We start from the raw sequence: 16,937 nt of genomic DNA on the forward strand, positions 1-16,937 counted from the left end.
TTTTTTAAAAAATTTTTATAAACAGTAGGCTTACCACATACTGTAGATGGGCATTCATAACATTCCATTTCACCTCAGTTAGCATGGACTGACGCCAATGCCTTTTTAATATTTATTTTTTGGTGCAGTTCGGACTGGCCTTGATTTCCACATCCATGGACACTGGTTTTTGGTCCGGTCCAGACCAAATCTGAAACAATCATAGACGTCTATTTTTGGTTCAGATTTTGTGCATTCTGGACAGCCTTGATTTGTCCCAAAAAACATTTTTATTTTCAATTTTGATTCAGAAAAAAAATAAGCGTGATTTCAACACATGGAAAATACATATTTTCAATGTTTCGTCCCGAACTGAAAATGAACCTGATTTCAACGTCCACAAAGTACGTATTTTCAACGTTCAGAAAATATGCCTTTTCACCTTTCATTCAGAACCTAAATTGAACCTAACTTCAACGTCTTTTCAGTCTTTTAGACGTCTTTCTTTCTTTCATCTTTCTTAATGGGACTATTCTAGTTTTGCAGGGGAGCAGTTTTTGGTCTCACCTAGGGCTGCAGAATGGCAAGGGCCTATTGGCAAGGGCAAGGGCCTCACCCTGGGCCTATTGGCAAGGGCAAGGGCCTATTGGCAAGGGCAAGGGCCTCACCCTGGGCCTATTTATTGTCTATTTTTTTATGAATCATGGGTTGAATTGAGACAATAGCTGTTGATGACTTTGCAAATGCTACATGGTCTTAAATAGCATCATTGATGATATATGAGTGATAAAATATGGTCACATTTAATTTGCTCTGTTAAACCTACCTTTTGGAATGACTTTCATAGCAACAGTAAATATATTTAGTGGAGTTCTCTCAACATTTACTCTCATGATTGCACATTGTCAGAGACAAGTATCATAGCTAAGCATCATAGCTAAGCTAAACATTGCTCTATATAGATCAATTTAGCGGTGAAGATCTGGTGATACTTTAAAGGTACAAATTCAACATATTTTATCCAATATGTTGGATAAAATATGTTAAAATGTGGTTACCATGATGACATAATGCTGTGGGTGAAATTCCACTCTCAAATCCAATGTATTTTCCACTTAGATTTCACATCACAATACATTGACAAAAATGCAAGCAGTTTGTGCTGAGATACAGAGGAACTGATGTGTGTGTGTGTGTGTAGAGGCCTTGTGGCCCTGAAATAGCCCTCTGGTACAGTGTTGGTCTTATAGCCCAGCCTCATCATGGCTCTATATGAAGGTCATCCACACTGTTAGTGGAGAAGGGCTCCTAATTGACTGTCTGGTTAAGGAGAGAGAGAGAGAGAGAGAGAGAGAGAGAGAGAAAGAGAGCGAGCGAGAGAGAGAGAGAGAGAGATGGGGGTCGGAATAGAGAGAGAGAGAGAGAGAGACAGTCAGAGAGAGACGGAGAGAGTGAGAGCGAGGGAAGACAGGATTAAAATGATAAAAAAGAGTCACACAGACATTCGACCAGGCCCAGCCCAGGCCAGTGGTCTCACTCCAAGGGTTGTTTTATTTTACTAAGCGTTTGCTCTCTGGCATTTCCAATTCAGACAAGTGTTATAGTTCTGCAATGGCTGGTCAGAGACAAAGAGAGGCATGACTGACTCCAACAAGAAAACACTTCAGCTTTTCTTTTCCCTGCTTTCCTTCATTGTCTCCATCCATTCCCACCCTTCATCCCTTTTATCTCGTCCTCTTCATTACATCCCCCTCTCTCGCCCTCCCTCTCTGTGTCTCTCACTGCTATTAGGTGATTGTGAGGGTGAGATATTACTGTGAGGTAGTATAATCTCTATGGTATTGTGTTTCTCTCTGCAGTTTAGTCGTGCTTAGCTGGCTCAGTTAAACCCGCTTGACTGAGGAAGAACAGGGAGGAGGAGGAGGAGAGAGCAGGAGACTACGGTTGAGCCTGCCTCCCTACGAAACACTGAGACACTTCAAATCTCTCTTCCTCTCCTCCTGTCTTCACTCCTCCTCTCCCTCCAACTATCTTCTCTGTGTTCTGTTGAAGGTTTGACTCAGGGTCAGTGGATAGACACAGCAGGGGTCGGCAGAGCATGATTGGAGATTTGTGTGTCTGTATGTGCGTGCGTCTGCGTGCGCGTGCCTGTGTGTGTCTGTGTGTGTTAATCAACACAACGGGGTGATAAATTGGCTGAACTGGAGCCATGAGGTCAACTAATTAAAGCATACAGGGATAAAGCACCAACACTGTGCGTGTGTCTGTGTGTGTGTGTGTGTGTGTGTGTGTGTGTGTGTGTGTGTGTGTGTGTGTGTGTGTGTGTGTGTGTGTGTGTGTGTGTGTGTGTGTGTGTGTGTGTGTGTGTGTGTGTGTGTGTGAAATGGATGGGTTAAGCTGAAAATACTGACAGACACAAACCAGCTCACAGTCTGATGTCAAGTGTTCTGTCCACCCTGGCCTGCCCCCTCCTGTCAGTAGACGAGTGAAGACTGGGGGCTGCAGGCAGGCAGGAGGCAGGATGCTAATACAAGTGTCTGCCTCAACATGATAATGGACTGCTTTGTTTCCTGACAGGACTCCTGTCTCTCTCTCTCTCTGTGTGTGTGTGTGTGTGTGTGTGTGTGTGTGTGTGAGTGAGTGTAATACTGGCATTTTCTCAAATGAATCAGAATCAAAGTCACTGAACCAAAATATAAACGTAGCATGTAAAGTGTTGGTCGCATGTTTCATGAGTTGAAATAAAAGATCCAAGACATTTTCCATACGCACAGAAAGCTTTTTTGTGCACAAATTTGTTTACATCCCTGTCAGTGAGCATTTCTCCTTTGCCAAGATAATCCATCCACCTGACAGGCATATCAAGAAGCTGATTATACAGCATAATCATTACACAGGTGCACCTTGTGCTGGGGACAATAAAAGGCCACTCCAAAATGTGCAGTTTTGTCACACAACACAATGCCACAGATGTATCCAGTTTTGTGGGAGAGTGCAATTGGCAATTTGACTGCAGGAATGTCCAACAGAGCTGTTGCCAGAGAATTTAATGTAAATGTTCACGCCTTAAGTCGTTTTAGAGAATTTGGCAGTACGTCCAACCGGCCGCACAACCGCAGACCACTTGTAACCACGCCAGCCCAGGACCGCCACATCTGGCTTCTTCACCTGCGGGATCATCTGAGACCAGCCAACCGGACAGCTGATGAAACTGTGGGTTTGCACAACCGAAGAACAAACAAACTGTTGCACAAACAAACTGTCAGAAACCGTCTCAGGGATGTTCATCTGCTCAGCTTCCTCACCAGGGTCTTGATTTGACTGCAGTTTGGTGTGGTAACCAACTTCAGTGGGCAAATGCTCATCTTCGGTGGCCACTTGCACACTGGAGAAGTGTGCTCTTCACGGATGAATCCCAGTTTCAGCTGTACTGGGCAGATGGCAGACAGTGTGTATGGTGTCGTGTGGGCGAGCAGTTTGCTGATGTCAACGCTGTGAACAGAGTGCCCCATGGTGGCGGTGGAGTTATGGTATTGGCAGGCATAATCTTCGGACAACAAACATAATATAATCTTATCAATGGCAATTTGAATGCACAGAGATCCTGATTCATCTACCGCCATCACCTCATGTTTCAGCATGATAATGCATGGCCCCATGCCACAAGGATCTATACACAATTCCTGGAAGCTGAAAATGTCCCAGTTTTTCCATGGGTTGCATACCCACCAGACATGTCACCCATTGAGCATTATTGGGATGCTCTGGATCGACGTGTACGACAGCGTGTTCCAGTTCCCTCCGATATCCAGAAACTTCACACAGCCATTGAAGAGGAGTGGGACAACATTCCACAGGCCACAGTCAATAGCCTGATCAACGCTATGTCGCGCTGCATGAGGCAAATGGTGGTCACACCAGATACTGACTGGTTTTCTGATCCACGTCACTACCTTTTTTTAAGCTATCTCTGACCAACAGATGCATATCTGTATTCCCAGTCATGTGAAATCCCTAGATTAGGGCCTAATGTATTGATTTAAATTGACTGATTTCCTTATGTGAACTATAACTCTATATTTTTGTTTGGTGTCATTTAGAACAGTTGTAAGATGATATAACTGTTTTCCTTCTCTACACCATTCTAATATTCCTTGTAGTAGATGCTCTCAGACAGACCTGTCAATCAAACGTCAACCTCCGGGGATTCCCTGAATCTTGGGGGAATCCCTAAAGATATCCCCGGAATGTACCCAATGTTCCAGTTCCGGAATTACTCAGCTGTTTCTCTCTGTTGTCGCCCCTTCTCTCCCCTTCTCCACTCCTCCTCTCTCCTCCTCTCCTCCTCTTCTTTTATCCTCTCCTCCGTGCTGAGAGTGTAGTGGCAGAGGAGCGTAGCGTGGACGGGGAATTATGCTTACACATAAGAGCTAATTACCATAGAGACAAACCCACCGCGCCGCTCCCCGCTTGACGCTTACTGCTCCCGTCTCGTCTGGCGGAGATAACAGCAGCAGCAGCAGCTAAAGTTGAGTTAGTGAAGTATTCCCTCTGGGTTGGAGGCAGAGCTGCACACTGTGCCGTACCGTTGGAGAGGAGAGAAAAGATAAGAGAGTCTGCAGAAAATATCTCTCTAAAGTCTATGATTAGTTTTTAATTCAGTTGGACTAAATGCAGCTTTATTTGATGAATGCTTACTACGCAGTCATTTGTAATGGAAGTCAACTCTGAAACGGTGTTTGTGTGTCTGTGTATGAATCACATCGTTTGGATGTGAGGGTTTTTGATTTGACTAGGATCCCTTTCAGTCCTCGTTTGGACTGATCTTCCAGGAGTCTTTAAACACTAAAATACAGTTTATTATGCGATCACATTTTCACATATAACACACTGTTACAAACAGACATAATACACGGACATATTGACCAGATAAACACTCTAACAATCTGAAAAGACAGGTGGATTCCTTCATCTACCGTAGTCCTGCACAACCTTCCAATGTATTACATTAAAATGGTTTCAAAGTATTATTTGAATTTATATATTGAAAGGTTTCTGGTTTGCTCAGATAAATTATTCAATTTCTTTATTAGTCTGAATCGAAATGTTATTTTGCCTATTTCTCTTTTCCGTCTGGATAACACAGATGGTGAACAGTCTATTCGTAGTATCGACTGAATGTCTGTCTCTTACCAACTGAATACTGTTGTGAATGGAGTTTGGCCGTTTTAAATGGTGTATATTATGAAATAAAATAAGCATGTTTTCTTCTTCAATCATCTTGTCGATTAATGACCACCCCAAGAGCATTGTGCATGACTACAAAAGAAGAACCACATCTCCACCTTCAAAACAATCCTTGCTGCTTTGTTCTGCGCTATCTGCATCCTCCTAATTTAACTTGCTGATGCATTTTCCCAGAACACAGAACAATAGTTCACCTGACTCCCAATGAATGCTTTGAGACGACCACGATAAGCAGCTGTCTAGCTGCACTCCTAGTAGTCTGGCTTCTGCCACTTCCTCAGGTTGTACTTCCTCCCCCATGCTTAATTGTATCCCATGCTGTGTTGGCCTTTTTCTGGTGGAACAGGCCAACATAACCTTGGTTTTCATGGGGTTCAGAACAAGTTTGTTCCCCTGCAAACCCGCTCCCTGATATTTCCCAGCTCTACTTGTAGAGCTTGCTGTACCTGTTGTACCGATTGTATTGCTGTATGAATTGCAGTATCATCTGCAAATATAGTAGCTTGAGCTTCAAGGTCGTTGGTGTACTAAGTAAAGAAGTGGCCCAAGGCAGCTCCCCTGCAGTATGTCAGTTAGATATGACTGTATCCAATTCAATGCTACTTCCTTAAAACCATAATGCATTCGTTTTGTCAAAATGATTTCATGATCCACTAAATGAAATGCTGCACTGAAACCTAAAAATAGTACACCTACAAACCTGCCATTATCCATAGCATTGAGCCACTGGTCGGTCATGTCAACCAACGCAGTGGTAGTGGAATGGTTTTTGCGATAAGCATGCTGATCGGCTGTGATCAGATCCTTTTTCTCCATGACCTCCTATATTTGTCTCCTCACAATACCCTCCAATATCTTACTGAGTGAAGGGAGTAGACTGATTGGTCGACTATGGGCAGGAGTAATGGATTCTTTGCTGTCCTTCAGGATTGGACACAGCTCAGCATGCTTCCATACATTTGGAAATGTCCCCTTTTCCAGTGACCAATTAAATATGTATTTCAGTGGAGCTGCTATCTGGGGAGCAGCACAGCGATGTAAAACATTATCCATAAGATCATAACCTGTAGATTTACCATCGGGTAATGACTTCAATAGGTTTAACACCACCTCTACTGACAGCATTTGTAGTCTAAAAGAGCAGGTTTTTTGTGCTCATAATATGATCATCAATCCATTGGGCAATAGCTTTTTTTCGAGGAATGGGTGTTTACATTATCGCTCAGTAAATACATTTTCTTCTGTCAAAAAATCTTGTTCTGCCGTCAACCTCCACACTAGATGGACATGATGAAATAGATGTACCAAGTAAGCCCTTCACTGTATTCTATACCTTTTTTTGAATAATTTTTACAACAATAAAAGCATTTTTGTTAAAAAAATATGTCTTATGATTTAATTTAACTACATAATTGCGTAGTGTTCTATAATTCTGTTAATCAATTTCTAGTTTAAATTTGGCTGCTAAGACAATTTTCCATATTTCTTTGAGAAAATGCCTCACCCAGTTGATCATCAATCCATGGAGATGGACGAGCCCCAACTGTACTCTTTCTGGCATTATGGTCCATTACCTCAGTGAGCAAATCAATAAAACATCCTGTAGCGTGATTTAAATCATCCTCTAGATAAATCAGCTCCCAGGGTACAGCAGCCAAATCATTTAGAAATAGCTCATGATTAAATGTCTTAACATTTCTCTTGACCACAATCCTAGGGGGTGTCTTTGCAACCTTGGTGTTCATGGTTATGGTCACAATATTATGGTCTGTCCAGCCCACTGGCATTGATCTGGCTTTTAAGCATTAAGCAAAGGTATATTACAGAAGATCAGATCCATGCACGTGTCCGAACTGTGACCTAGTTGATGATCTAGTAGTATCATTAACCTGTTGTTTCAAACCACCGCTCCCGGCACATCTCATCAATTTAGTTCTATTCGAATTATTATGATCCTTCCAATTTATATTAAAATCATCCAAGATAAATACATCTATGTTACTATCTGTGGCCCGGTCAAACCCAGTTCATAAGTCATCCAGATAGGACACCTTAGAGCTAGGAGGTCTAAACACACATCCTACCAATATGGCTGCCTCTATTTGACATACATTAAGGTCACCCCTCCTCTTAAAAGGTATATGATTCTGAATCTACAGAGCTACACCCCCACCATTCCTATTCCTGTCCTGATATAGTTAGTTGGATTAGAATGAGTCCCAATACAGTTGCCTGTTGATGTAAAGTTTATCCATCACCAAGGAGACTCGTTGGTTCAGGCAACGCTTTTCTTTCATGATGGGATTCAGTTTTTTTCCCCTCCTTTTTTCATTGATCTCCGTGGGGGGGGGGGGGGGGGGGGGGCATTAATTCCAAAATGTTTCTTGAGTTCTCTGCGTCTTCGCTTCGCCATTTCCTTTTTGCTTAAAATGTTCAAAACAGTTGGCCTTTTACCCATTCTATGGAGAAAGTGACATTACGCACAACGTCAGTGGGCAGTTTCAGTTGAGTTGACCTCGGGTCTCGGACTATGTCCTCACAGCTTCTGCCGTTGTCGTTCTCTGGTATCCCTGAAAAGATTAGATTGTCCCACATTGATCGACACTGTACATCAAGCAAGGTTTCGTTAAGTTGTTTGTTCTCCCTTTGCACCACCTCCACATTGCCATGAAGAGTCTACAGTACCTTTCAGCGCCGTGTTCTCTTTCCTTAGATCATCAATCTGACGTTGGCTGAGTTCTCGACTGGCACATAATGCATTGATGTCCTCTCGTAGTATATCCAATATATCAAGTTTGGCAAGCCTTTCATTGATGGATTTCAGCAAGTCAACATCCATATCTGTAAACCTCTCTCCACCCTCCTGATTTGCTGTCGTTAGACTCTAGTTCCGATTCTTCTCTGAGATTTTTGATTGGACAAAACTGTTAAGAAAGCAAAGCAACTCTGGATCATTCATGCTGTTGGGTGGAGATATATACTGTACATGTGTGGGGGGTAAGGGGTAAAGACTGAGGTGTCACTGTGGGAAAGTTTCAAATGACAACCTATTTTGTCCCAGGAATAAGGAATATAGGGTATAATTTGGGATGCAGTCTGAGGTTCTACTACACCCTGACCCCTGGTTGAACCCTATAGGAAATCACCTCTTCTGGAAAAGGTTGTTTACTATACTCTCCCCTCTCTCCAATTCACTTTTCCCTCCTCCTCACCCCAACCTCCCCCTCCCCACCCCTTTATGACGGATACCAGCCCAGCTGTGGGGAGTCATAAAGTAAATGAGGTGTTGTTAGCCGATACCATGGACTGTGTCTCGGCATTGCTCCCGAGTGGCACAGCGGTCTAAAGCACTGCATCTCAGTGCTAGAGGTGTCAATACAGACTGGTTCGATTCCAGGCTGTATCACAACCGACCGTAATTGGGAGTCCCATACGGCGGCGCACAATTGGCCCAGCGTTGTCCGGGTTAAGGTTTGGCCGGGGTAGGCCATCTTTGTAAATAAGAATTTGTTCTTAACTGACTTGCCTAGTTAAATTTTAAAAAACAGAGAGGGGCTGGGCTCTGGGCTTCCCGGTAGCGATGAGGCACAGCATCTGTGAACGATCGCCTCTCCCCATAAACACAGATTATCATTTTTATTAGCATATCTAGACTCTGGCTGAGTGAAGTGGATTATTTACTGCCCCCCACCCGCCTCCATTTCCCAGTGTCCACTGGGACTGGAAGAGAGATTACACTTACTTCCTGTGGAAAAACAACCTTATCTGATAGTTTATAGGTCAGTCAACGCTCGCTTATCAAATGCTGTGGTCAGAACATAGTACCGTTGAAATTCAGTTAGTGTTGAGGCTTCCATAGTGATGTTCAGTTAGTGTTGAGGCTTCCATAGTGAAGTTCAGTTATTGTTGAGTCTTCCATAGTGAGGTTCAGTTAGTGAGGTTTAGTTAGTGTTGAGGCTTCCATAGTGAGGTTCAGTTAGTGTTGAGGCTTCCATAGTGAGGTTCAGTTATTGTTGAGGCTTCCATAGTGAGGTTCAGTTATTGTTGAGGCTTCCATAGTGAGGTTCAGTTATTGTTGAGGCTTCCATAGTGAGGTTCAGTTATTGTTGAGTCTTCCATAGTGAGGTTCAGTTAGTGAGGTTTAGTTAGTGTTGAGGCTTCCATAGTGAGGTTCAGTTAGTGTTGAGGCTTCCATAGTGAAGTTCAGTTATTGTTGAGTCTTCCATAGTGAGGTTCAGTTAGTGAGGTTTAGTTAGTGTTGAGGCTTCCATAGTGAGGTTCAGTTATTGTTGAGGCTTCCATAGTGAGGTTCAGTTAGTGTTGAGGCTTCCATAGTGAGGTTCAGTTATTGTTGAGGCTTCCATAGTGAGGTTTAGTTAGTGTTGAGGCTTCCATAGTGAGGTTCAGTTAGTGTCGAGGCTTCCATAGTGAGGTTCAGTTAGTGAGGTTCAGTTATTGTTGAGGCTTCCATAGTGAGGTTTAGTTAGTGTTGAGGCTTCCATAGTGAGGTTTAGTTAGTGTTGAGGCTTCCATAGTGAGGTTCAGTTAGTGTTGAGGCTTCCATAGTGAGGTTCAGTTAGTGTTGAGGCTTCCATAGTGAGGTTCAGTTAGTGTTGTAGCTTCATGGCTGCCTCTGTGTTCTTTATTAAGTTTGTCTGTCTGCAGGTCCCCAGGCAAATCAGATCGATTGGATCTCTGTGACCCCTCAGTGGTTTTTCAATGACTGGGAAATGACAAGCCTGGTTAAATCACATCACTCTTTCTGCTCTGGACTCTACTAATACAGCCAGACATGCAGTGATACTGATACAGTTGCTGTGTGTGAGACACACCGGCTTCTCTGTGTGTGACTGTGTGTGTGTCCTCCCTAGTCAGCAGTTTGCCTGAAAAGCCATTTTGGTCCAGATGGTTCAGATCATTTTCAAGTGCTGCAAATCTAGAAGTGTCAAGTAAAAAGTTAACACTAAATAGATTTAAAAAAAAAATTCTCTCTCCTTTTATCCAACCTAATTCTCTTCCCTCTCTTCCTGCCACCCACTCCCTCCCCCTCCCCCGGCTCTCTCCCGCTGTCTTTTTCTTTCCATCTCCCTCCTCTCTGCAGGCAGCATAGTGTACCTGGGGATGATGATGGGGGCATTCTTCTGGGGGGGTCTGTCGGACAAGGTGGGCCGTAAACAGTGTCTGCTTATCGCTATGTCGGTCAACGGCTTCTTCTCCTTCCTCTCCTCCTTCGTCCAGGGGTACGGCATGTTTCTCTTCTGCCGCATGCTCTCCGGCTTCGGGTGAGTGTTGTCTGATTTGTTCTGTTCTATTATATTCTATTATATTCTACTATTCTAAAATACTCTACTCTTCTCTACTGTACTCTACTCTGTTGTGTTCTTTTCTATTCCATTCTACTATACTATAATATACACTGTTCTATTCTATTCTACTCTATTACAGTCCTTTATAATGTGGCGTCCCACTGTCTTGAAAAACAGTTCATTTCCCTTCGCTCTTCCAGAACACCATTAAGTTCTACTAAATTGTTCTTGAATACTCTCCATCACCAATAGTCTTCCATGATGACATTGTGTTCTACTTGGTTGAGAGTCTCTCTATCTCTAAATCTCTGTATATCTCTATATCTCTCTCTAAATCTCTATATCTCTAAATATTGCTATATTTATCTCTATATCTCTATCTCTCTCTACAGTATATCTCTCTATATCTCTCTCTATATATCTCTATATATTGCTATATCACTCTACAGTATATCTCTATCTCTCTCTATATCTCTCTAAATCTCTCTATTTCTCTATTTCTCTATATCTCGATATCTCTCTCTATCTCCCTGTATCTCTATATATCTCTCTATACAGATCTCTCTCTATCTCTTTATCTCTCTATATATCTTTATCGCTCTATATCTCCCTATGTCTCTCTATATCACCCCATGTCTCTCTATATCTCTCTATAGCTCTATATCTCTCTCTAGCTCTCTAAATCTCTATCTCTCTGTATATTTATCTAATCTCCATCTCTCTCTATGTCTCTCTATATCTGTCTATATCTCTCTATCTTTCTGTAACTCTATCTCTTTATATCTCTCTATATATCAATATCTCTATAAATCTCTATAAATCTCTCTAAATCTCTCTAAAATCTATCTATCTATCTATCTATCTATCTATCTATCTATCTATCTATCTATCTATCTATCTATCTATCTATCTATCTATCTATCTATCTTTATCTCTCTGTCTCTCTATATCTCTATATATCTCTCTATATGTCTGTATCTCTATATCTCTCTCTATCTATCTCTCTATATCTCTCTTTCTCTATATACCTCTCTATCTCGCTCTATCTCTGTATCTCTCTAAATCTCTATATCTCTCTATATCTCTCTAAATCTGTATATCTCTCCATCTCTCTTTATCTCTCTATATCTCTCTCTCTGTTTCTCCCTCCCTTTCTCCCTGCCTCTACACTCATAGAAAAAAAGGTGATATCTAATACCTGAAAGGGTTATTTGGCATTCCCCACATGAGAACCCTTTTTGGTTCCAAGTAGAACTCTTTTGAGGTCCATGTAGAACCCTTTCCATAGAGGTTTCTAACTGGAACATGTTACCAAAAAGGGTTATACCTGGAACCAAAAACAATTCCCCTATGGGGACAGCCGCAGAACCCTTTTGTAATCCTTTTCTCTAAGGGTGTAGTCCTCCAAAGTCAGAGAACAGGACAGGAGGTTGTTCTAACTGTCTGGCATCAACCCATCCCCTGAGTGAGAGACAGAGAGAAACACAAATGTTAACTAAACATTCACAGCAGACTAAATGTCCTTACGTTTCTGTTTTATGACTGATTAAAAGTTGGTTCATAGGTCACAAGTTTTTTTTTGTCCTCAGTAATTAAAATAAAAAAACATTGCTAAGATGTATTGGTCAAAACTGAAGTCACATTGTCAAAACTCTTCACACAGTCAGCGAAACAGAAGTGTATGTGGACCAAAATTCTCCAAAAACCACATTCTCCAAAATCCATGAACTCTTTTCTCATTCAGACTCCACCACCTGCTAAACTATATATTTGCAGCACTTGTTGTCAAATGCTAACACACTGTTTCCAAAACTGTTAAAAACACATTCAAAACAGAATGATGGGAAATGTCGTGCATTTCTGCAGTAACTAGATTGAAACATATAGAACATCTCAGCAGAATATTGAATCATTCCGAACACAGCTGATTTCATCTGAAAACCGACCCATGTGTCCTGTTTTTAGTCTCGTTACCAAACAGACAAAAGAGGACGGCTTCGGAATGATTTAGCTTGGAAACATGGATCAAGGAAGACAGGTTTGTGGGAAAAGAAGAGTGGTAGGGAGAGGGAGACAGCGTGGAGGACAAAGGAGAGGAAGACCAAGAGCGGTGGTCACTGATGAGATAAGAGCCACAATTATTGACCATGTTGTAAACCATGGTCTCTCTTTTGAGAGAGGCCGGTTTAAGGGTGCAACCAAATCTGCAGCGCTCAACAGTTGCATCAATAGTACAAATTTTCTGGCAAAACAACAGCTGAGATGTGCATCCTTCAATGATAATTGAACTACATATTACAGTACAATACAGTATGTTCACATTTTTACATGTACTGACATTTTGAAATATATTGATTTGTTTAGTCTTTTTCAGTAGGATCCAAAGGTTGCCTCCCACAGGAGGGAGAGGCAGAATATTATCAGAAGTGCAGGAAATTGCCATTGTTGACATGGTAAATGGCAACAATAAATTAAAACTGTGGGAAATTCGGGACAGAGTGCTGGCAGGCAGACAATATCACTGTTGGGAATGTGAATACGGTCAGCACAACGACAATTTCGAGAGTCCTAGAGAAACATACAATAAGGAGGAAGCAGTTGTACTCTGCACCCTTTGAGAGAAACAGTGAACATGTGAAAGAACTCTGGTATCAATATGTCCAGGTAAGATGTCTGTTCAATAACCAAACAGGGCACATACCCAGCTATGCATAATGTAAAGTACTGTAAATCTGTGTATTTACTGTATTTTAGAGAGTAATGGAGATGACAGTATGTGCAGTTTGCCTGGCTTTCATCTTTGTGGATGAAGCTGGATTCAACCTGGCAAAAACACGCCGCAGGGTAAGAAATGTGACTGGACAGAGAGCAACCGTGGATGTCCCAGGCCAGAGAGGTGCTAACATCACCATGTGTGCAGCACTGTCCAATGATCGTTTGCTGTTACACAAACCACTCATTGGCCCCTACAATTCAGAGAGGCTCATTTATTTTCTGGATGACCTGCATAATTGGCTTGTGCCAGCGGAGGAGAGAGGGGCAAGAAACTATCCCCCACAACGAAGGTAGGGGAATGTGGCATTCCACCACTCTGCTGCAGTCAGACTGATTTGCTGCACATCCCAGGACGTCAGTACTATTCCTGCCTCCACACTCCCCCCTTTCTAAACCCCATAGAGGAGTTTTTCTCTGCGTGGAGGTGGAAGGTTTATGACCACCATCCACATGACCAGATGTCCTCACTGGACTTGAATAAATACTGATTTATGTGAAAATCATTCAAACTTCAAAGATAAGTGTTTTTTAGGTCAGTGTGTTGCATGCTTTCTGAGTGAGAATGGTTGTCAGTGTTATGGTTGAACAAGCTTATTTTGAGACTTGTATGAAGTGTTTTGATGGTTTGAGTGAGTTTTGGAGGTGAGATGAGTTGTTTGGCCACGATGCATGTTGGTAATGCAGACTGAAGAGTTTAGAAAAAATGGCTTCAGTATTGACCGGTGCTTGTTAGCGATTGAAGAAAACTGTAAACAAGAAAATGGAGACAAAGTACAGACTTTTGCAAAATGGAAAGAAAGTCTGCAAAAAGATGAATAACCAGATATATAGAGACTTTGACAGAATATATGCCCTTTGCTCTTGGCTAATACACTCTCTGCACGATTAGCTGGTGATTGTTGCACATGATTATTCATAGCCTGTCCTGGCTCTCCGGTGGGTTTACATTGAAAGTAACTGTAATTGAATCCGAGACTGTTTCAACCTCAGGGGATTCATAAATCACATGACTGTTTCTAAAGCAGGTTTTCACTTGGACAGAGAAACACAATAGATTTACACTCAGCTGTGTGTGTGTGTGAGTGCATGTGTGTGTGTAAGCCTGTGTGGGTTGTGTGCACGTGTGTGTTCGTGCGTGTGTATCATAGACTTCACCTTACTGCAGCTCCACTCTACCAGACCTACTTATCGTCAACATGTTCTGACACAATACCTGTCTTTTATTTCCATGTTGATTTAAAGACTCTTCTCATCTCTTCAATAGCCACCAGCTGGTGGTTTCCACTACTTGTCAGAGGAATGGTATCTACTACCATTTGCCTAGAATTGCTACACATACAGGTAGCTTATACTCACTTCCACTCTATTCTCAATAAGACAGAGAAGAAAGTAACTGTCACGATCGTCGAAATGATTGGACCAAAGCGCAGCGTGCGTAGAGTTCCACATATTTTTTATTAAACAAAACTAGTACAACCGAAATGTGCCGCACACAGGCAACCAACAAGATCCCACAAAACACAATGGGGAAAATGGCTACCTAAATATGATCCAACAATCAGAGACAACGATAAACAGCTGTCTCTGATTGGGAACCATGCCAGGCCAACATAAATCATTAATCACCCAGATGACCCACCCTAGTCACTAACCAACAGAGAATAAACAGCTCTCAGGGCGCGACAGTAACTTTCAGGTTCACAAGACAAGTCTCCATTTGTTCCCTTCCCGAACAAACCCATCAGTAGAGACCCTAACAACAAAAGCAGCAGAAATAGACAGATAAACAGTGGTGGAAAAAGTACCCAATGATACTTCAGGAAAAATCGATATATACCTTACAATAGAAAATGACTCACGAAAAAGTGAGTCACCCAGTAAAATACGACTTGAGTAAAGGTATTTGGTTTTAAATATACTTAAGTATCAAAAGTAAATTTAATTTTGTCGTGGTAAGTATTTTAATGAAAGGAGAGACTTTTAGAATTCTTCAAAACAATTGATTTAATTACTGCAGTAATGGAGCTCGTCAACGACCCGCCCGTAGGTGATTCGTGGAGAGCCCAACCGCCAGGACTAAGCCACAGCATTTTATAACAAAGTCCATCCTCCTGGGTGTTCATGACAAACAACTGAGGTGTGGAATCGGTCAAAAGGTTAGGATTTCTATGAAAGAAATGAATAATTCACAGTAGACAGTATCTGCTGTGAAGACTGTTCTAAATGTAAGGAAACCAGGATTTGGCCCCCCAAAATGAGGTTCCTCTCAACCCGAGCCATCTCTCCCTGGTACCTTCCATTATACAAACACCAATTCAACATGCTTCAAGAGGGCCACCATTGGTCCTGTTCCCAAGAAAGCTAAGGTAGCTGACCTAAATGACTATCGCCCCGTAGCACTCAATTCCGTCATCATGAAGTGCTTTGAGAGACTAGTCAAGGACCATATCACCTCCACCCTACCTGACACCCTAGACCCACTCCAATTTGCTTACCGCCCCAATAGGTCCACAGACGACGCAATCTCAATCACACTGCACACTGCCCTAAACCATCTGGACAAGAGGAATACCTAGGTAAGAATGCTGTTCATCGACTACAGTACAGCATTTAACAACATAGTACCCTCCAAACTCGTCATTAAGCTCGAGACCCTGGGTCTCAACCCCGCAACTGGTCTCTGGACTTCCTGACGGGCCGTCCCCAGGTGGTGAGGGTAGGAAACAACATCTCCACCCTGCTGATCCTCAACACTGGGGCCCCACAAGGGTGCGTTCTGAGACCTCTCCTGTACTCCCTGTTCACACATGACTGCGTGGCCATGCATGCCTCCAACTCAATCATCAAGTTTGCAGACGACACTACAGTGGTAGGCTTGATTACCAACAACGACGAGACGGCCTACAGAGAGGAGGTTAGGGCCATTGCAGTGTGGTGTCAGGAAAATAACCTCACACTCAATGTCAACAAAACAAAGGAGATTATTGTGGACTTCAGGAAACAGCAGAGGGAGCAGCCCCCTATCTACAATGACGGGACAGTAGTGGAGAAGGTGTAAAGTTTTAAGTTCCTCGGCGTACACATCAAGGACCAACTGAAATGGTCTACCCACACAGACAGCGTGATGAAGAAAGGGCAGCACCGCCTCTTCAACCTCAGGAGACTGAAGAAATTCAGCTTGTCACCAAAAACACTCACAAACTTTTACAGATGCACAATCGAGAGCATCCTGTCGGGCTGTATCACCACCTGGTGCGGCAACTGGTCCGCCCACAACTGTAAGGCCAACCAGAGGATAGTGAGGTCCGCACAACGCATCACCGGGGGCAAACTACCTGCCCTCCAGGACACCTACACCACCTGATGTCACAGGAAGGCCATAAAGATCATCAAGGACAACAACCACCCGAGCCACTGCCTGTTCACCCCGCTATCATCCAGAAGGCGAGGTCAGTACAGGTGCATCGAAGCTGGGACCGAGAGACTGAAAAACAGCTTCTATCTCAAGGCCATTAGACTGTTAAACAGCCATCACTAACATTGAGTGGCGGCTGCCAACACACTGACTCAATCTCTAGCCACTTTAATAATTACAAATGGGATGTAATACATGTATCACTAGCCACTTTA

The 16,937-nt window shown here is 42.7% G+C and overlaps 1 protein-coding gene across 1 annotated transcript in view; it reads left to right on the forward strand.

The window, feature by feature from the left end:
* Positions 1-16,937, forward strand: part of LOC139388316 (synaptic vesicle glycoprotein 2C-like) — a 45,633-nt gene that overhangs the window by 8,613 nt on the left and 20,083 nt on the right. The window contains exon 2 of the mRNA XM_071134919.1: positions 10,328-10,508. Coding sequence (XP_070991020.1) covers positions 10,328-10,508 — 181 coding nt within the window. The remainder of the gene's footprint in view (positions 1-10,327; positions 10,509-16,937) is intronic.

The sequence above is a fragment of the Oncorhynchus clarkii genome, chromosome 29 (assembly GCF_045791955.1).
Source record: "Oncorhynchus clarkii lewisi isolate Uvic-CL-2024 chromosome 29, UVic_Ocla_1.0, whole genome shotgun sequence".
Classification (NCBI taxonomy): domain Eukaryota; kingdom Metazoa; phylum Chordata; class Actinopteri; order Salmoniformes; family Salmonidae; genus Oncorhynchus; species Oncorhynchus clarkii.